We start from the raw sequence: 21,893 nt of genomic DNA on the forward strand, positions 1-21,893 counted from the left end.
AATTAAAACCTCTCAGTGAATGAGGGAGAGGAGCTGTATGTTGCTGTGAGACATGCTAACAATCATTAACCTTCCTTCTTTCATGACTGCGGATAGGGAAAAAGTTGACCAACCCAACACAAAATGGGAAGCAACACCAGCAAGAAGGACAGAATTCTTTTCAAGTGGATGCCTTAAGTTCTGTGATCTTCTGGTAGAATCCTGGTGCAGGTTCTGAGCTGCTTTTAGGCTGCATGTTTAGGACTATTTGGGCTTGAAGTATTCTCTTGCATTCCTGCTTGTCTTCTTTGCGATGTTAGTCTTGGCTACAGCCCAAGTTTCAACCCACAGCTCTACTATGCATGCAGTAAAACTTTAGTTTCCTGTTCGGAGACAGAACCTGGGCTATAGGGAGGGGAATAGGTTAGGTGCTGTCTTTTCCCTAATGCTGAGTGGAAGCTCTTGAGATGCAGGTAAAAATCAAATAAACTGGGAAGACTGCAAGCTTTTGAGTGAGAAGGAGATCTCTAAAGGCTAACAGAGCTCCTGTTTTTCAGGTTACCCAGGATATGAGCACTGTTGCATTTTGGTTGCTGCATCTACCATGTTCACTGTAGGATACTGGAAGAACCTCAGCTCATCGTTTTTTTGGAGTCTAATGTTAAATTAAATGCCTTGCGAGGCATAAACAAGGCACCTAAAACCAAGAAAATCAAAGAATTATAATTTGTGGTGTCTGAAACCCAGCGAGGTTTGACAGAATCCCTTTGAAACAATTTTTGCTGTGTAACTTGTTTGCATGAAAGAAAACAAACAATCTCTGTTCCACCCCAGGACAGGGATTACTTTCCACTGGGGTCTCTCTCTGTATGGAGTCATGCCAAAAGCTCTTGCTTACAAAAATCAGCAAAAGTAAACTGGGAGAAATGATGCAGGAATCTGCTGAAAATGCAAGCTTGACTGTTTTCTGCAACAGAAAACCTGGTCTTTAAGGCTCTAGCACTGGCAAAAACGGGATGACTCAAGTCTTTCAGTCTTTAAATTATTATTTTTTTTCTTTCGTAGGGCTGTTCTGTTACTTAGAATCAAAGTGGATTGGTTTTTTTTCATCTCTATTTCCCTGGTGTTTAGATTAAGGAAAAAAAAAAAAAGCTCTGAAAAAGAGTAACTTAATCAAAACTCATCTCCTGGTTTGAATTCCTTCCAAGAACAGTGTAATGATTTATAACACAAACATTTGCTCTGTAAGTGAAGGCTGAAATGTCCTTAGATAACTTGTGCAGAAGTTGTTGGGTAGGAAGGTATTTCTTTTCCCATGCAGACCTCATCTGCTATTTCAGGGGATATTCAGGGAATGAAAGTGCAGTCTGTGAAAGCTGTATTGCAAGGGTCTGCCATCTGCTTAGTTGGAGAATACAGTTTAGCATGCTTGCATAAGTGAACATTATTTCCTGCTGTGTGCTCTTATAGAAACACGGAGGATTTCGTGAACAGCCCTCTTAGCTCTATCTATGCTGATGTTTTTGTTTGGATGTAGAAAAAAGCTATTCCAATGAGGCTTAGAACAAATTAGAGTGGTTAAATAAGAAAAAACATGGAGGAGATATAATCCATATCAGTGTGACTGAGGTAGTGAATTTAGGATCAGAACAAGATGTTTGTATTGTGATGGTAATCTGCAGTTACCACTGAGTTTGTGCTGGGGGGAGATCAAGAAAGGTTATAAATCTCCTTTGTTTAAAGGGTTGTTCTAGCTCCGAGTTTCAGCTTCTGTGGGCTGGGAAGATGCTGTTTATTAGAGAATAGTTTGCTCAAAGAAGGATTTCTTTCTTTCTCCTCCCTGAAATCTAAGGGTAATCTGAAGTAGGTAGCTATTTCACACAGCGTGGCAACTGCTAGTTGGTTTTTTTTTTTTCCTTCTGCTTGTCCTAGAGTTTCCCTAGTAACATTGGTTTGAGAATATAATTAAAAAAAAAAAAAAAAGGAAAATAATAAATATTAGCATGTTTACTATTTGTCTTTCTTCCATTTATGCTCACAGATAGTTTTGCAAACAAGTGAACTCATGAGAATGTCTGTGTCAGACCATAAATCTGCACTGAGCATATTTACACCAAGTAGAACTTCCAAATGAAAGTATTCATCCTGGAACAATTACATGAGTATGACTGAAATATCCAGAGTCGTCTTTGTGCTCCACATGTTTTTGCCTTCGGGAGTAGTAATGCTCAGATCTTGCAAGGGAGCAGGAAGGGGTTCTGGATCTGCAGTCACACCTGTAGTTATTTTCTGTTGGGGTCTCTGTTTCCTTTGGTTGGGCTGGCTGTGAGAAGAGCAGACAAGTTGGACACTTACGGGTACGTGCTTCATTCACCACCTCAGTTGTCTAGCCTCCCTGGCTGCACCCTACTCAATTCCACAATCTGTATCAAAAGCAGAGCACTACTTCCTTCTGTACCAGCAGAATGCAGCAGTTCAAACCCTTCTGTGCATGTATCCTGGCCTGAGACCTCCCTCTGTAACCAGCAGGCTGTGTTTGCTTGCTGTCCGTGTTCCCTGCCCACTGGTTTGGCTCAGTGCCTCACCAGGCCCACAATCAGGTGCTGGTGCAACGTGGACAGAAAATTCCCAAAGGTGCTGCATGGAGCAGTTTGTGTGCGGGTGCCTTGAGGAATGTGGCAAAGCCCAGGCATGATCCAGAAGTGTCGCGTAGTGTGAGGTGGTGGGAAGGAATCTGGTGTTCTCAAAAACCTTTGCTTGCAGCAGAAACTGTTGTTGCAGCCTCCCGCCTGCCCATAAATTCACAGCCGTGCAGTCAGTCTTAAGCTGATGTGTAATCTCTGTGGGAAATGCAGGCTTAATAATCAATCCAAGGACTCTTTCATGTCAACAAGAGCTCAGTTTATTTTGCTTAATGTTTGCAGCCATGTTGGTCCTGCTCAGCTGTGAGAGTTTGGAACCAGCTCTTTCTGCCTGTTCCCATCCAGAGAAAGGAATTCAGATGTATGGGTTTTTTCTTTTCTTTTTTTTTTTTTTTTTAATTTCTCCCTTTTATTTTTTCTCCCCCTATCTCCAAGGTGATAGAGCGAAAACGCAAATATTTGTCTTTCCTGGTCTAACACATTTTAATGTAGTGCTGAGAACTTGTCTCTATTCAGCCAACTGCTCTGTCCACCTTGAAACCTTGAGAGGATGGCGGGAGGGGGGGAAGAAAAAAAAGTTCATGTACAGTCATCTGAGAAACAGAACTTCAGCTAATCTGATTGGTAAATGGGGATGTGCATGGCAGGGGCTCAGCAATGAGAAGGGATGCATGGAGGGAAGTCTGCAGCGCAAAGGGTAGCACTGTGAAGTTATTTCTCAGGATGCAGCGTGGCCTGTTCCTCCTTGAACCAACTGCAGGCATCTGCAGGAGGTGTGGATTTTACCTGGGAGAGTATAAATGAAATACTGTGACAGCCTCTTTGCTTGTATGTGGGGAAGGGAAAGGTGACTGTTTTTCTGTGGTACTAGTGGATGTCTGGTCCTAAGGCAAGTCCTTCAGCAGTGGTATGATGGAGGACAGATGGACTTGTTAAGCTTGGAGGAGAGAAAGCTCTGATGAGACCTCATTGTAGCCTCTTAGTACTTGAAGGGAGCTTATAAATGGGAGGAAGACCAATTTTTTGCATGTCTGATAGTGATAGGGCAAGGGAGAATGGCTTTAGACTAAAATTGGGGAAATTGAGGTTATAAATTGCAAGGAATTTTTTTACTCAAAGGGTGGTGAGACACTGGAACATTACCCAGTCCCTGGGGGTGCTCAAGGCTGATTCAAATGGGGCTCTGGGCAGCCTGATCTAATGAGTGAAAACTCTGCTAGTGGCATGGTCAGGTTTTAAGGTCCCTTCCAATCCAAGCCATTCTGTGATTCTGTGGCTGTCTATGCAAAGCTTCACCTCACCAGTGCTAAGTAAGAAGGGATGGATGCAGAGGAATCTCACAGTCTTTTGTTCTGCGATGAGGAATTATTACTGCAAGAGGCAAAACTTCTGCTTTCTGTCTGGATTTCTCCTTGTTTTGACATACATAGAGTCTTATTTCTGTGTCCTGAGAGAAACATGTATATAATAGAAGCAGTGATCCTTGTTGGTTCTTGTGTCAGAACTGCTAATTCTTGAAAATAAATGATCTTTGGAGAGGTATAGAAGGAGGCTAAATATTTGAACTTAATAAATCACTTTGTTTTCCTTCCTTCCTGCCTTTTTCCCACTCTTCTAAAATGCTTTTCTGGAGATAATATCCTTGAGGCAAATGCCAAATGCACTGGCTCAGTGGTAAGGTTCTTAAATGTGTTGCATGCAAATGTGTTTATCATCTGTATTCAGAAGATACTCAGGCAATAGAAACCAGAAGCAAAATGTGGACTAAATGTTTAAGACAATTAATTGGCACAAGGCCTGAAAATGCAAATGTCAGGTCATAGGTACTACATTGTTATCCCTGTCTCTTGTGATGCTTTTGTTACAGTTCACCTGCCAAGCAAAATGTCTTCTTTCAAGATGCTAGTTAGGGTTCTTTACATTCTGTAGCACAGACTCAGACAGTGGCTGACAGTAAATGAGAGAAGCCATAATATTGAAGTTTAATGCTGATTCTTTCTCTACTTTCCCAAGCTTCCTCATAATTGTACCTAAATTCTGCTGAGCTCTTTGCTTTGGTATCCCCAGCCTTAGATATAAATGATGGGGGGGATCTCAAGGGAATCATTGACTAGGACCTTATTATACCTGTGGGCCAAACCTACACATCCCATCTGCTGTATTGCATCATTTTGGAGGAGTAGGTGTTATGTCAGGCTTTGCGCTGCTGGGGCTGCTGCTGTATCCCTGAGACTTAGTGGGAGAGCAGACTGTGTCCTGGGCTTGGAAACTGTTTTATATAGCATATACCAATTTTCACGTGGGTAAAAAGTGAGATTAAACGTTTAGATTTTAAAGAACATTGAGTCCTGAGAATCCTGCCTCCTGGCAATCCTGTTTCTCACTAGTTTAGTGCTAGCAATAATGCAAGAAAATGGAAATAGGAGCAAAACAGAGGTGTATGCTCGGCTTAGTTACATGGAGAGAGCAAAGCTGAACGATGGATCTGACTGCTGGATCTCTGCATAGGAAATTGACCTTCTTTCTTCTCCTCAAAGGGCCAATCACCAAAGCTCTAGTATCATCTGTGGGAGATCAGCTCCACTAATTTTGTAAAAAATCTTCAGATCAGTAATTCATGCAACCGTAAATGTAAGCAAAATTGCTTCCAGGTCTGATTGCAAAGACCGAACCTTTGATGACTGCCAGCATTTGAAAAAAGAGGCTGGGTAGGCTTGGTTTCCCTCAAGGTGAAATATCAGCAGAGCGTCAATACGGGAGAGGGGGATGCTCGAGTCCTGACCAGCAGAGGGCTGCAGGTCTGTCATGTGGAAGGAAGAATAGTTGGACAACTTCTGAAAAGAGTCTGGTGGATGCAACTTGGAGTGGAAAATGCATCACTAGGTGCTTGCAGCTGAGGTAGCTTCTTGGCTGTGCAGTTCTGCAGCAGGAGAGTGACTGAGCTGTGAGCTGCAGGTTTATAGCCCAGTCTCTCTTGGCCTGATGCTTTTGAATGTCATGCAGGAGAAAATGTACAGTGAGCAGACCTTAAGCTTTGAATATCTCAGTTCATACACAATTCAGCTCTGAACTCACTGCCTGTTGCCCTCTACCTCTTTTTGCACACTTGAACCTCTGCATCATTAAAATGGGGATTTCTGCTGTGGGCACATAGCGTGCCATTGCAATATCAGAAGCCTTTCAGAAGTTGGATGTTGGTGAAAGATAAAACTTGAAAAAGCCTTTGGTGGCCTGAGAAGGCGGTGCAGGCATCTGGGATGGCTGTTGCCAAAACAGAAGGGCTGTCCTTAACAGAATGAATTAATATTATTCTTAGTTAAGTAAACATCTTGGATTCAGCCTTGGATTCTCTCTCTTCAGACTGATAGGATGTCTAACCTGGAAGTGCCATGAGACCTGAAAAAAGGTTGTGCTTAGTGTGCTTGCTTACAGGGTAAGGAGAGAAATCTGTGTCAACAGCAAAGAGAAGGCAGTGTGTAACCCTGGGCATATAAGGACAGGAACTCATGCCCAGGGACATTACAGTTGCCCTGCAAGGAGGATTAGAGGCTTGAACTGCAATGTGGATCCAGTTTAAAATATTTTTCAGCTGTATTATTACACCTGGAGCTATAGTTTTAATTAGCTTTCTTTTCCCAGGAAACTAAAATGCTTAGACTCAGTAACAGATGTTGAGGTTAGGAGGAAGGTATCAGGGTAAAAGTGAGTGGACTGCTATTAAGTCACTGGACGAGAAGCTTTGCTGTTGGGCTTTTCCAGGAAGCTCTTATCAGATCTGATTCTATCTTCTAATTACAGAGTATGCTCTACAGAGCAACTTTTGGCAGTTAGAAAGCTGCATAGCTTTCACATCTGGAAGACTAGGTCTAGTGCCCAGGTTATTTATTTTATAATGGGAACGGTCAGAGACACAAGCAAGTTGCCTGGGACTTTGTGAAGTCTCCATATGTGGAGATACCCAGAACTTGCTGAGTCCTGAGCAGCCAGCTCCAGCTAAACCTACTTGAGCTGAGAGGTTGGACTACGTGATCTCCAGAGATCCCTTTCAACCACAATTAGTTTATGGCTGTGGAAACAAGACTTATTTCTAGGCTGTCTGGAATGAAAGATGAGTTAGGTAAAAGGGGTATGCTCTGGTCACTCTTGCCAGCCTATGTGATACTTGGATTGTCTGTGAAGCAGAGAGTGTTCCCTACATCTGATGGGGATACACAGAGAAGTATCTGGTGAAGATATACATGCACTGCAAACTGTGCTTGAGGAGAAATACCTTCCTTTTTGGATAGGACTCTGAGAGCCCTGCTTTGTTTGGTTTCTTAATATTTTACAGACTTTTTTTTTATACCATATGTAGAAATGTTCAGGGCTGTGTCTTAGTGCGGTATTCCCACCACTTGTTAATATCTAGGCATTCTACAAACTGGACAAACAGAATTTCAAGATCACATCAAATGTCTAGTGAAGGTCTCAAATTATGAAATACTGATATTAAATTAGTTCTTCAGTCTTGCATTGGCACTGCTGTACCTCTCTGATTATGGAACAGTATTTGGTTACATGGCCACAGCTCATCAGACTATACAGGACAAAATGCAGGTAGTGTGTATTCTTAACCTGTGCAAGCCAAATCATGTAAGAAAGTTGAGAAATATTGCATCACTGAAAATAAGTGCCTTTCAGTATTTGCACTGCGGTGTGACAGTGGGAAGAACTGGGATTTCCAAGGGGTTTGAGCCTAAGTCATAGGATTATCCCCAAAATATTTTAATGGATCTCAAAAGCTATTCTTTCTAATGACAAAGATAGAGCTTTATGCCGTAGACACCTCAGAAGAAGTCTTTTTTTTCCTTTTGGCTGACATTTTCTAAACAGCCAGTAAATTGGTTTATGTACCTCATTTTATTTTAGAATCAGTATTGAAAGTACTTAGTTTACTGAGAGAAGGTGTGAGGTGAGAAGTAACAACATTCTTACTCATACGTTACCTTCACTTCTGTGTGAAAGTAGTACTCCCTGTTCTTAATACTACTATATTTCAAACAGCTACTTAGTTCTTAAATTGAGAATATGGAAGTAGAGATTCAACTGTTAAATTTTTCCAGTTACACAACTGAACTAAACTCAATTAACTGTAGCATAAGCATAATCTATGTTGTTAAAGTCAGTGCAGAAGACCATTTCCCAATGTTTCTCATGTGTTTGTGATGGTTAAGGACATATTACACCGTAGTACTATTTTCCAGGTGTCTGATGTGAGTTCCCAGTTATACTGACACAAACTGGCTTGCTTCCCCAGGCTGAGCAGGGTAGAGACCAAGGAAGTTGCAGACTGATCTTCCAGTTGTGCCAACTGACAGTGGCCCATTTTGTTGGCCCGTCAAGTGTTACCTGTGAGTCTTGCTTTGTGGTAGTTTTTCTTCACTTGATTTTAGCACCCTTGTGTGAAATTCACTTTACTTGGAAATGAAGTTGCAACTGTAGTTCTTGTGGACAGAAGGAAAAGCTCAGAGGTGCAGCAAAAGAGTATTGCAAAGATTTAGAAAACTGTAAGGCAAAGGCAAAAGAGTCCAATGTCCTTCAATCTCAGAAGCTTTTTAATTAAAAGATCTCTGATGATGTTTTATTATTTTAGGAGTTGGTTGCTATAGATGCTGAAATATGGTGATGATGGCAGGAAAATTGATAATGATTATGGCTTTCAAGAAAGAAGTATTTTATTCCAGTAAACAAAACTCCCACACAATCTTAGAATCACTAAACAGGAATAAATAGGAAATTTTCTTCCTTCAGACTTGAGAGTATATGCAAAACCCTTACGCTGAACCTTTCTAGCATCCTCATTGTAAGCATAGCTGCCCTTCTTGTGCCCGGCCACCTCTGTTCATTTCAGAAGGTGGCATTTCCCTATGTATGGAGAACAGAAAGTTATCTGATGAATCCTTCTCTTCACAAGTTAAAATATTGTCACTAGACAAGTTGTGGTGGGTTTAAAATGTGTGGATATTATCTACCTGATACGCTTTTTACCAACTGATAACGTCTCATCAAGATGTGTCTTCTGATGAACCATACAAGTTTATACCTTGTTTTCATGACCAATGCATGCAGCACTGGAGAGCAAGCTGAACAAGATGTTCCTTCTGAAATAAAAACGGAGCCTATGCAGACTGCTTGCTTACTTCTCAAAGCAAATAGTGAAGTGAAGACTGCCTTTTCCACTGCTGTCCCGTATCTGCAGCCATGTGGTGGCTAGAGAGTGGAAGGCAATATGTCAGTTGCTGGTGCAGTAGGCCATGCCAGAAATCTTGCTCAGAAACCCAGGCAGCTTCTCTTGGCCTGTTGAGGGCACTTACCCATATTTACATCAGTTAATAAAATAGGAGTAATGTCATCTCAGTGTTGTTTACAGTAATCCTAACCTGCTTTTTTCATCATTGTTTTTGAATTCATTATGAAGTCATCTTTGTGACTTCCCCAGTACTGTTGATTGAGGTTGGGAATGTAAGAGTTCAAGCAAGGAAACTCTAGTTATAGCCTTGGGTATTTCTTTAATTTTATAACAGAAGTTATTTTGGTTATATACCCTAATCAGGTAAGTAGGCCTCTTTTTCTCTTATTTGCTGCATTTGTCCACTGTGTCTTATCTGAAAGTCAGCTGTGGGCTGGGGCAGGACCCTGATAAGAGCAGCAGCAATGAGGTGCTTCTTAAGTGACTTCTGGTTCTGAGTAACTGGGCCAGTGGCAAACTGCTCATTCCCCTGTGGATGTTGCCAGCATCTAGGTCACCCCGAGGAAGAGGTGGACTCTTCTCACCTGGGTTTGGAGCTGTCTTTGTTTGCATCTGCTGATACCTACCTGTACTCTCTCTTTTCACAGGTAGATGCAGTGCGTGTCTACGTGAACAGCAGTTCGGAGAATCTCCAGTACCCTGTCCTGTTTGTAGTACGTCAGCAGAAGGGAGTACTGTCATGGCAGGTCCCACTAATTTTTCGAGGCCTGTGAGTACTAGGACCTCTGCCTTGTAATGTGTCGGGCTACCGTTTATATCCAGCACCAGCCTCTTTTTGGTGCTAGCTCTTGCTGCATGTGGGAGTAGTTTGGTTGCAAACCATGATTGATCACTGTCAGTTGAACACAGAAATTTGGTATATAACCTCTAATTTGGCAGTCTGCTTTGGTTTCTCAGCTACATGTAGAGTACCAGGAGTATGTCTGCTGTGGATCTGCCTATGCCATTGTTCAGAAGAGTTTACAAATGCCATTGTTGTTATTTCCACAGTTGCTTATGCTGAATGCAGGTAGTTCTTATTCTTTAGTTTGGACCAGGCCTTGGAGGAAAAAAAACTGTCAGAGCCCCCTAACTACTGGATTGCAGTGCATTTGGGGAGTGTGGTCTCTCCTCTGTTTTTCATGCACGGTTGAGGTTGGTGATTTGTTTTGGGGATATTTTCTTTGTTTTTGTGATCCTTTTGTGTTGCCTCAGCAACCTCAGTGCTAGTGGGGCTGTAAGTATGGAAACTCTGAGGGCACCTTAGACCATGTGAGATGTAAAGCTTCAGCCTGAAAGCGAAATACAGGCACTAAGTAGCAGGAAGTCTGCAGCGTCTTGTCTGATTTAGGGAATAGTTACAACAACATCTCTCTTGGGGTGTTCTTTGTGAACCCAGCAAGTGGCAGAAATGCTAAACCAGCAGATGGCACAGGCAGTCTTGGGGAAAGTAAGATACTGAGAGTGGCCAGTCCTATGTGCAGACCACAAAAGGCAACAGAGGTGGAGTTTGAATGAAAGACAGAACAAGCTGAAAGGCTAAGACCTGTATTTAATTTATGCAAGCAGGGAAAAATCATATCATTTGCAGTACAATGAAGCAATGTCTTAACTGCTGACTCTTGCTTTCCATCCCTCCCTCCTTCTCCTGGCTGTTACAGCTATCAGAGGACCTACAATTACCAAGAAGTGAGTCGGACTCTCTGTCCGTCTGAGCCAGCACCTGAGACAGGACCATCTGACCAGATCATATTTGTGGATGTTGCTTCTATGGCACCATTTAACATTGCATATGAACTGCTAGTGACCAGACTTGAGAGCTTCCAACTCGAGTAAGCTGGGATGTATGAATACAAGTGTAATTGCTTCATGTATCTGTCATACAGGGATTTGGTCCTTCTACCTAACCTTCCCTTCCTTACTCTAAAGGTTCTCTGTGTTACTTTCCATCTCTGAAATATGCTGGTATTTCTTTTTTAGGACCAACAAGCCATTTAACTTCACTGCCAGCCCTTCCCAGCCCCAGGTAAGGAGTCTTGCTTAGTGTTTCTTATGTCTTTCCATATCTAAATGATTCACATCATCCTTTGTTAGAGATGATGAAAGCCTTATCAGACTAGGTTCTTTCCCTCCTAGGATGCAGGGGAGTTTCCTTCCTATTGAACTGTTTCTGTGGACATGGTGAAGAGGTAGCAGCATGTTTGGGTCCTCTTGCAAAACCATTAAGTGAACTAAGAACTATGATGAGAGCAAATGAATGGTATCTGTAGTTCAGGAAATTCCAGAGACCATAGGCCTACTGTGCTTTCTTGGGAAGTGAGATGGTGTGCACTAATGTTTAATTCCAGGCAGCAGTGGTTCAGTTGCTCTGGCAGGACTTGTTAAGATGCAATCCTTCATCAGAAAAAAACAAATTTGCTGTAAAGGTACAGCGGAGCTCAAAGTGCTATTTCTTGTTCAGGGTAGCAAGTCAAGATGTGAGGTGGTAAATGAAGTGGCTGATAAATCTGGTTATTAGCTCAGTAGAGAAAGCTCACATTTACAGCACATTCAGCTAAACAACCTTGTTTAATGCCCTGCAGAAAGTACATGTCCTCCGTTGAATGAAAATGCTGTTGACAGTAGCTATAGTTATACAGGAGGTTGCAGAGATGGGAGGTTATGTAATTTACCCAGACTATCTGGTACTCTGTTTTTGCTGTTGCAATCACTGGTAGTAATGCCACTTATTTTTAAGTCTCCTATTATCAAGCATCCCAGTTAATCTGTTCTCAAATATCTTATGTTGTGTGGCCTATGAATACAGCATTTTATTCTGTAGAGATGTAGAGAATACTGGTTCTTTTATAAAATCTCTTTTAAATTAACATTTTGTAACTTGAATGCTGAGTATTGAGGATCTAACCTAGGATTTAGCATAGTTGCTTCGCAAAGATAAACTGTTGTCTGCTCAAGGAATCTTATTTCATTTTGTGAGGACTTGTGATCTCAGTGCCAGAGCTCCTTTAGCAGTGCTTGGAGTACGGTGGTGGGAATAAATGCTTTAGTAGAAATAGACAAACTAGGGAAAGCTTGAATGATTTCTGACTTACCACTATCCTTGCAGTCCCTTCTTACTTCCTGGGAAGGGAGCAGGGAAATTCTGCTTTATATAATCCAGTTTTGTATTACATAAAGGGTCTTTGCCAAGTGGCAATGCCTATTACATGATAGGAGCTACCTGGCCACAGTAGCTCCCTTCCCTGTAGGCTGTGCATGCCTTGGCTGCAGAAGTAACAGATCTTGCAACTGCAAGTGACCATAAGGAAGGATGGGAAGGTAGTTGCTGACAGTTATCTGCCTTGCATCCCCCATGAGATACCCCATCAGGCCCTTGAGGTCGTCATGCCTGTGAGACTGAGCTCTCAGGGCAAGACAGTAGGAGCCCTTGCAGAAAGCCTGCCCACTGATGTGAGCAATGAAACTCTGATTCTCCAGCAGTTATTGTATTTTATTGGGTAAATTTGCAAATAGCCATGTTCCCTGGGACATTTTTTGCCCAAATTTGAAAAGGCCCCTGCAGGGACTGGGGAAGAAAGGCATCTCCTGATGCAACAAGATTGTCCTGTGGACCTGATCAAAGCTTGTAAGCATGCATTCCCTGCCTGAAGGAAAAGTAAGAATATTTCCAGATGCTATTCTCTCTTGAATTTTTTTCAGAGCTATAGCTGAATTATTTTCCAAGCTGAAGTGAGTAGAGAACTCTTCTGTTGCCTTCCCAGCTGCACTTGAAACCATCCAGCCAGACAAACCAAAATCCTGTAGTCTTGTATCAAGCATTTACTTATGGGAGTCTTGACTGAGTTCAGCTGTTTGACTTAATACTTTCCATCGTCACTCTTTGAGGCAACCCATCTGAGATAGAACTCCATGATATGTTCCATATGTAAAGTCCAGACAGTAGTATAGAAACATCTGCAAATTGCTCTTTGTGATGTAGAAAGGAACAGGCTATAAAAATGAAGTTGCTTTAACTTGATCAGGTGGAAAAAAGCTTAAGGGGTCTGTAGGCTATGCTGCATCTTGCATGTTGAAGATGTCTGTGATTAATGGTATGCTCCAAAGGGAGATAAGAATTATCTGTATCTGTTTAATCTGCTCTTCTGTAGTATCAGGTGCTAATATTTGAAATCTGAATTTTTGTTCAAGCGTGCTACATCCAACCCAAAGCAGAGATGTGGCCATGGATTTGCCTTAGGGAAGCTTTGAAGCTACTGGCAGGGGTCATTTCTGGACTGTAACTCTCAGTATTCTGTTTCCTCCTCAGTATTTTCTGTACAAGTTTCCTCAAGATGTTGATTCAGTCATCATTAAAGTGGTGTCTGATGCAGTCTACCCATGCTCAGTTGTCTCTGTTCAGGATATTGTGGTAAGTCTGAGGAGGGGGAGGGCGAAGAGCTGTCTGCCTAGCTCTGCTCCCATCAGTGAGAAGTTCTGTGCCCCATCAGAGAGGAAAAACCCTATGGAAGGCTTTGCCCTTCTGTGATGATTGTGGTTTCTGAAGGAGGAGTGAAAATCCTGTGGGAAGGAGGCAAAGACAGATACTGAGTTCTAGCAGCTCATCCTGAAATATTTATTGCAAATAAGTGAATAAGCTGTACCTTTGCAGCCTGTCCACAGAGCACTTGTTATCATGCTCTTTTCGTGAGGCTTAACAGCCCACACATCTGTTTCTCTGTGGGGTGACACTGGATGGGATGCTGGCAGCGAAGGAAGAAGACAGTGCTGTTCCCTTAATTCTCTCCCTGCTCAAGACAGCATGGAGGACTTCCAATTTCTAGCCATGAGGTCTATCCTCCTTTCCATTTCATCTTATTCTCTCTCACAATTGTTTGTTCTCTTTCCTAGAAAGGGGGTAACAGCTGTACCCTTCCTGGGAGGTTGGTTGTAGCTCACAGCTGGGAAGTAGCCCCCCCATTTCTCCTCACTTCCTATCTCCCTGAATGATGTAAGGAGGAGCAAAACAGTGAGAAGTGCAAAATGCCCTGGCTACCAGCTCTGTTGTCCCAGCATATGCCTTTAAGACCTGTAGTTAGGAGATAAATGGCTAACATCAACTCCTGCTGTACTTTTCTGTACTTTAGTGGTAGAAGGGCAGAGGAGGAAACAGTAGCAGGTGATTTTCTTAGTCTGGCTGGTACAGAACTAAGAGCTATAGTGAAAACGATTGAAATGAGAACAAGCACTCTGCAAATGGTGCAGACCACAGAGCATGCAATGCACGTAATGTACAGTTGAGTTAACAAATTGCTCTGTGGGAATGGCAGAGTGATTGATCAGGATTAAATTGCAGCTCTCCTGTAAGGATGATGAAAGAGTGCAAGCAAATGGTGTCTTCAGAGCAGCCTTTCTAACTCCTGAATGAGTCCTGGCTGACCTGTTCTTTTTGTCACCTCATATCCACCTATGTGCCTATCTTGACGCTTAGCTTGACCCTTAGTTGTGTCTGTTTCAGTGCCCAGTGTATGATTTGGACCATAATGTGGAATTCAATGGTGTTTACCAGTCTATGACAAAGCAGGCAGCCATAACGGTGCAGGTGAGGCTGATTTTTTTTTTTTTTTTAATATATGTATATTTTTTGTCCCAGTGATGCTTTTCAGTGTCTTGTCCTGTTCTCTCTCTCTCTTTTTTTTTTTTTTTTAATTTACTTTTTTTTAAAGAAGAGATTTTCTCCAGATTATGAAACTTTGCTTATGATTGGTTGGGTAGACATCTTAGGTGTTGGGACCATTGGTCAGCATGGCTGCAACCTCCATGATCAAGGATCTTCTGTTGAAGCTTTGTCTTTTCCACTGAGTAGTGATGATATGGCCTTTTAATAAGCAAAGCTTCAGTAGATTGTTTCCACTAATTAAAAGAAATGCATTAACATTGGTTTGCTTACATTGGGCCACTGCTTGTACTGAATACAGGTGAACTCAGCTTGTCATCAAGGATGAGGTGAGCATCTCAAGAAACCAGTCTCTGTTCAGACCAGGCAGGTCTCTGTAGAGCTGCTGTATGTGTAGCAATTAAAACCTGACCTCTTGCTTTTTGGAGCACCACCTCTGCATTGTACAGAGGGAGAGGCTTCTTCACTTCTCATGGATTTGTCTTCTCTGTGCAGAGAAAAGACTTTCCAGGTGAGCAGTTCTTTGTTGTGTTTGTCATCAAGCCAGAGGATTATGCCTGTGGGGGTTCTGTGCCTTCCTCTATCCATGGTAAGTTGTGCTGGGAGACAGATTTTGTTGGTCTGTCTGGGTTATGGAGCAGCAGGAAACCTTTGGAACCTTACTGTGGGAGGGTGCAGGTTGACCAGGTAGCTCTATCCAGATAACTGTGAGGAAGGATGAAATAAAAACACGCTGACAGGCAGCTTGACAAGTCTTTATCATGCAGGGAATGTCTGCATATTGTACAGCACTTGACTTGCTGGGATTATGCATTTTTGTGAGGGGTCACTGTATGGGAGCTGTTGAGTCACAGCCTGAACCACTGATTGATCACCTGGGGAAAGGACTGTCATCCCTAGGAGCGCAGGTGAAAGCAATTCCCCTGTGTGACTGGAAGGAGTGGAGCCTGGCTGCACTTAGACCCCATTTAAGGGCTGACTGGCACCATGGAAGGATCTCAGTGTGGAGATCTGTCCCCTGTGGAGTCCTTTCTGTGAGCTTAGGTCTTTGGAGATGGGTGATTGCATTTACTTTTCCTGTAAAATACCATCCTTTCTGTGCTGGTCCCCTTGCTGTTATATTCCCGTTTCACCCTTCCACTGCGTTAATCTGTCCAATTGTTACAGTCGCTAATATCTTGGAAGGTATGGAGGTACCTAGGCAGTGCTAGTCATGGCTTTTTTTCTTGTTCTTCTCCTTCCTTCCCCCTGCCCACTGTTTTTTTTTTTTTTTTATGTTCTCCTGCCTGCATGGAAGCCCAGATAACAGTCTTGCAGAAGGCGTTTACTCCCACTACTATCTTGAAATCTGTGGCAGCTCTATACCTCTGGCAGCAGGAAATAGTTATAATTTTGTTGAAATAATTTTGAGAGATTGATTCTAGTGCCTTCTCCAGGCAGAAGATAAATGTATTCACCTCCTTGCCTGTGGTCACTGTTACTCTTGTGATGGCTGAAACTGGAGTGGTTGCACAGCTGTCCTCACAAGAAGCTGGAGTTTTATTTTTATATATATATTTTTTAGGTCAGGGACTTTCCTGTCCTCAAAGCCTGGTAGTTTCCTTCCTTCTGAAAAAGCAAACTGACAGACAACAGATATTCTGGGCTCCTGCAATTCTACCACCACACACTATTCCCCAAACTGTCACTTTTCAGATGTCTTTTTCTTATTCTAAGCTGTCAGCAGAACTCTACTGGTGGAGTGTGCTGAGCTCTGCTGAAGGACAAGAAGCAGCTCCCTGTTCACAACTGTGTTGCCTGTAGCCTTTTGTCCAAGGCAAAAATGGCATGTGAGCTACTTTAATGAGAGAAACTGCTCTTTGGGAACTAGTCAAAGAGCAGAAGAGATGCACTTTTGAATTTAAGCATTCAGACTTGAGCAACTTATGGAAAGCTCAACCATGTTTTTTTAGTATGAAAAATAAGTTGTGGATGGAGGGAGTAGGGGGGGTAAAACGTGGAAAAAGCTGGCAAGTCTGGGGAAGGTGCAAAACCATGCAAAGCTTTTACTGAAAAGCCAGACCCTGGTGTTTTTGCAAATACAGAGAACTGAGATCAGGGCCAGAGATCTTTAAGGCTTGATTGTCTTTGTTTACTGTACCTTTGCATCTCACAGGAAATGTCAACCGTACTTGGAACCTACAGCGGACAAAGAACCTTCAAGTGACAATTGTGCCGTCTATTAAAAGTTAGTATTTCTTTGCAGCTCTATGGTGGGGACCTGGCACTTCTGTGGAGGAGGATGTGGCTTGGGTGGCAGCCCAGTGGTGGGTTGGTGCAGAGAGCACCAGCAGAGGAGCTGAAACTGTTGCTAACTTAGAGATCTCAGCTCCTGAAAAGATCTTCTGTGTTATAGACACACTAGCTACACGAGGGACAGAGAAATTGGAGGCAAACCTTGCAAAAGGTTTTTGCACCTCCTCTTGAAGAAAGCAGATGGGTCTTAATTACTCTTTGGCCTGCACGTTGCCACCAAGTGGTGTTGGGAAGACTAGGGCAGGATCACAGACTCTGCGAAGGGCTGTCCCTGCTCTGTGAACTAACTGCTGCCTCCTCTTTCCTCAGAGTCTGTTTACATTCAGGCCATGTTGTTCAGCTTCCTGAGCTTCCTCTCTTTTTACGTGGGCTCAGTGGTTGTTGCTTTTATACACTATATCAGGTAAGTCAAGGCTATTTACAAGAGCAGCCTTTTTGTTTCTTTTTATCCTCAGAGGTGCCAGGGCGTTGGGGAACCAGAGCACTTTCTGAAATGCTGAACTGAGTACTAAAAGGCGTTAATGACCAAAATGTGGCCTTGGAGTCTCAAAGTTTCCTGCCTGACCTGCATACCCTGTCCCAGAGCTTGATGCCTAGGCTTTTGTTGTGGAATTTTGTTGTGAATATCCATAACTGAGCTGAACAGCTGCCATGACAGGTTGCTCCTGGGAGTGGGGGAAGAGTAAAACTCTTCCTGGCTATTCCAGCCATTGTTACTTGCTTGTGGTGACCTTGAAGTTTGCTTGCAATGAAATCTAGACTAGAGGAGCAGAAAGGGGACAGCAACCCACTTGGGAAGTAAGATTTGCCCCTGCAGGTGAAGTAACCAGTAGCAGATGATAAATTTTTGTGGAACTGCAGGTGCTCTTGAGGTTGAGGATTATGGTGGAGTTTTTGGGGATCAGCCACAGCTGCCTGTGTAGAGAGTATTAGCAGTTAAACAAATCCTTCATCCAAAGCGTGGAGGCTCAAGAGGGAGGGAATCTCTTCTACCTTTTTCCCTGGCCTTCTGGACAAAGGTTGATGTGAGAAGAGCTAAGAAAAGCCTTTGGCAAATAGCAGGTTGGTTTTGTGTGAACTGATTTTTCAGGGAGATGTTCAGAATCAGAATGGCAGAGGTTTTCAACTGCTTCAAAGAAGGGATCTTAAAAAGTATTGTGTTTTGGGAAAAAAAATTCAAGATGGAATATTTGGCTAAACTTTGCTTCAATTAACTTTGCATTGCAGCAGTTCAGTGAAGTGGTGTGTATGTGCTTGTGCATGCACACATGCATACTTTTGTTGGTTTTTTTTCCTTACTGCAAGTAATTTTTTTTTTCTTTCTTGCCTTCTGCATCTTGGCAATCTGTGCTGAAAGAGATGGTGTTGATTTTTTCAACATCAAGCATGGCTCTAGCTCCTGCCACCTTTCACTTCAGTGGTTTCTCATGTGTTCAGTCCCTTGAGTGGGACAGTTGGGTTTGGGAAGGTGGCCTGAGAGTCTCTCTCAGTATAGTGAACAGTGTAGGATGAAGTGATCCTGTAGCTAATTGTCCTACCTGTGGTGCATATCCAAAGAAGGAAAATTCTGTTACTTTAGAATTTGGAGAGTTAGACAGTGAGCAGTCATGGCAATCATGTCTAGTCTAGTCTTTGCTTTTTTCTTCTTCTTTTTTGGGTTTTTGTTGTTATCCTCTGGTTTTAATGCTTACACCATTTTGGCTGATGATCCTGATAATCTGGCTGACTGGCAATGGCATTTGTTGCCTGTCTCATGAGTGCTGTCTGCTTATTTTCAGGGTTTGGAGGAAGGCTTCAGCTGAGAGATTGAGTCCTGAGAATGGTAAGCTCTCTTTTCTGTGTTAGGTGAGCAAGATAGATCTTAGGCATAGCAAGAAACAGGCAGTCTGTCAAGTATTTTCTCCTTTCAACTCTTCTTCCTTCCTTGGTCATGTACCATACAATCTCTGGTGCTGCTGAGATATTAGATTCCTCTCTGCCCTTACAAGGAAAGTCATTTGAAGCAGGCTGCACCAAATAATGGTCTGGATACTTGCACTTCAATTTCTGCTTTTCTGGTGTTTTTTTGTTTGTTTGTTTTTTCCCCAGCTCTTATTCCTTAGGATTTCCTCTGCCTGGAATAAGTATAGAGTCTCTCTTTCTCTTCACTTTTTCATTTAAATTTGTTTTTAATTGGGATTTGCAGAGAACAGTAAATGAATGATTAATACTGTTAGTGTTGTCTGTGTTATTTACTTTGGTATTGGATTCTGTTTGCTTTATGCTGCACCCACATTTCTACATCCTGTGGATTTCTGTGTTGCAAAACCATGGCTGCATCTGAGAGGCTGCTGGTGAAAGATGGTAATTTCTGTCATGTGGATGGGGGGCACTAGGGGCTTCTGCTTCCTGGCAAGGTGTGGGAGGCCGGTTGTTTCATTTTGTTTAAATATTTTGTGCCTTAAAAATAGTTCAAAGTATTCAAAGTCTGGAGGTAAAGAAGCATCAACACTTGTACTTCTCTCCTGGGGAATGGAAGGACTTTATGATCTGGCAGCAAGAGCTTGAAGCTTCTTCAGTCTCCCGTATCTTCTACTTAGCATTACTTAGCATTAGTGCTTTAAAAACATTTGAATGTCATGGGGATGGATCCTGTTGTGACACAACAGCAGGTCTTGGGGCCATGGAACAGCGTGAAGGGCATTTGCTGAGGAGTCTGGGGAAGCTCTTTCTTTCTCAGCTGTGTCCTTTCAGAGCATGTCTAACTGATGCATGTAGACTGATAACTCATATTTGCCCTGTCCTTCAGGTCGTCCATGACATGCTGGCTTGCTCTATATTTTCTTCTCTTCCAACCACTGGAATTCATTTTCCTCCATGGTAGCCCTAGTTCCTGTCTTTTCCATCAGTCCCTTTTCCTTTTTCTTCCCCCACCAAGAAACTGAGAATTCTTAATCTACCTAATGTCTTTGAATACTCTGGGACTCAGTGTGTCCCTTTTGCTCCTGCCACCAGTCCAATGCCTGGCATTTGTGGTTAACTTTTTTATTTTTTTTTAATTTGGTGAGATACCTTCTGTCTCCTTCCCCATCATCACTACCAGATGGAGACAATAGCTGGAGGAACCGCACCTAGTGTGCTGCATTTACTTTGCTGACTCACTTTCCTTCTGGGAAGTGGGACTGAAATTACAGGGTGAGTGGAGTCTGAAGTGACTGGCAGGGACACGGCAGGCTGCATTTTCTCCCTGGTGTGCTTGCTGTGTCCAGATTCGGGTCTTTTATTGGGAGATTGATGTCAGGGGGAAACTTTTTCACTGAGAGAGCAGCGAGGCACTGGAATGAGTTGTCCAGAGAAGTTGTGGATGCCTCCATACAGGAGGTAGTCAATGCCAGGTTGGGTAGGTGCTGGGCAGCCTGATTTAGTGGGTGGCGACCCTGCCCATGGCTGGGGTTTAGAACTCTGTGAGCTTTGAGGTCCCTTCCAAACCAAGCCATTCTGAGATATTCAGGAGAGAAGATTGATGCATCATTTGAGAGGAAAAAGCTTGCTCCAGTGTAAGAATGGAGCATCTTTGTGGAACAGGAATGATCAGAGTAGGAAGTTTGCATGTGTCTCAGCGCTGTGAACACTGGAAAAATGCTTTTCTTGCACTCTTCCCAGTAATCTGTATTTCGAAATGACTTCAAAGCAGCAGGGTAGCTGTGTTGCAAGAGATGGAGTGTTGCACAGCAGAATAGGAGCAGAAGGTATACCTTCTTTTGCCTCCAATGAGTATGTCCCAGCTCAGAAGTGAATGGATGTATTGTGGGGTGACTGCAGCATATCCTATTGTTTTCTTGGGTGCTTAGTCTGTGCCACATTGCCCACTTTAGATGATCCTCTTAGCTGTTTGTTGCATTGATTAAAAAAAAGTTGAAATGGTGATCAAGTGCTTGCCCTCAGCACAATGAGCAGAAAACGTGCTGAAGGAAAGGAGTGATTTAGACTTAAAACTTTAATGTCATTGCTGCGTGGGAGCTCACCTGCTGAGGAATAAGGCTTGAGCAGCAGCAGGTTTTGGGGCTAATTTGTTATGTTGTTAATTGAAGTGTTATGAAAACCCATGTGAGATGTTACAGAAGTGCCTGGAGCTGGCACCTGGAGAGAGGAGTCTGATGTGCCTGTCAGTGTAGAAGAAGTCAGATACTAGGAAGCTGGAGACATGGTTTGGGAATGCCAGGCTGAGGAAGGCTGCAGTAATTTAAAACTGAGCTGTGTCCTGTACCACTTTGCTGCTGACTGGCACAATGCTGTTGTGACGCTTTACAAGGAACAGGTCCAGTCTTGCTGCTTACCACCAGAGGAAGGTGCAGTCCTGTTGTCACTGCTCTTGCTCCTTTCCTTCTGGAAAGAGAGAGGTTTGATCCCTGTGTGAGGGTGTTCAGCATGCTGTGTTTGTACTGTTTGCTGTTAATTCAGCAGCTAAGCCCTGTCACAAGGATCAAACAGGCACCAGACAAAAAGGAGTGTAGGGCCAAGAGAGAGAAGTCCCAGTGTAACCTGTCTGGCTTCAGGTGTGTGGGAGGGAGGTGGAGATTTGTCAGTCCTCAAAGACATGTTTCTCTTGTCACCAACACAAGATCACAAGCACTTTTAGCGTGGAACATTTTTCTTTCTCCTTACTCAGTTAAAACTGTGTAGCAGCTGTCTTGCCAAAGACTGATTTTTGCAGGTCTAACTGGAGGTAATGTTACTTGAGTAGGCCAATACACAAGGAAGAGAAGAATAGGAAACTCGTAAGGGTGCTCTGAATACCATGGGACTTGCTGTATAATCTGCCAAGTTTTGCAGCCCTGTAATGTGATCTCTGCTGTGTGCTGGATACTTATGCTTTTGTGAATCAGACTGACAGTCTCTGGGAGGAGACTGGAAGAAATGAGTCTTTCATATTGCAAAGTAAGGGTTTCCCCTTCATATGGTGTACTCTAGAGGGAGACAGTGTAGTCTGCTTGGAGAAATGCTGCTTTTTCCAAGCCTCTCGAGCTCTTCAAATTATTTGCGTTCACCTAAGAGATGTTTTGAAGCACTACAGTGA

General features: G+C 43.0%; 1 protein-coding gene across 1 annotated transcript in view; it reads left to right on the forward strand.

Moving 5' to 3' along the window:
* The window catches only part of SIDT1 (SID1 transmembrane family member 1), a 40,855-nt gene that overhangs the window by 4,102 nt on the left and 14,860 nt on the right, over positions 1-21,893 (forward strand). Inside the window, exons 2-10 of the mRNA XM_042867348.1 lie at positions 9,498-9,619; positions 10,551-10,721; positions 10,870-10,915; positions 13,196-13,297; positions 14,384-14,467; positions 15,038-15,131; positions 16,698-16,769; positions 17,147-17,240; positions 18,616-18,659. Of these exons, the coding sequence (XP_042723282.1) occupies positions 10,660-10,721; positions 10,870-10,915; positions 13,196-13,297; positions 14,384-14,467; positions 15,038-15,131; positions 16,698-16,769; positions 17,147-17,240; positions 18,616-18,659 (598 nt within the window). The 5' untranslated portion in view covers positions 9,498-9,619; positions 10,551-10,659. The remainder of the gene's footprint in view (positions 1-9,497; positions 9,620-10,550; positions 10,722-10,869; positions 10,916-13,195; positions 13,298-14,383; positions 14,468-15,037; positions 15,132-16,697; positions 16,770-17,146; positions 17,241-18,615; positions 18,660-21,893) is intronic.

This window comes from Lagopus leucura, unplaced genomic scaffold (genome assembly GCF_019238085.1).
Source record: "Lagopus leucura isolate 7727_CA_CO unplaced genomic scaffold, USGS_WTPT01 Super-Scaffold_100001, whole genome shotgun sequence".
NCBI lineage: Eukaryota > Metazoa > Chordata > Aves > Galliformes > Phasianidae > Lagopus > Lagopus leucura.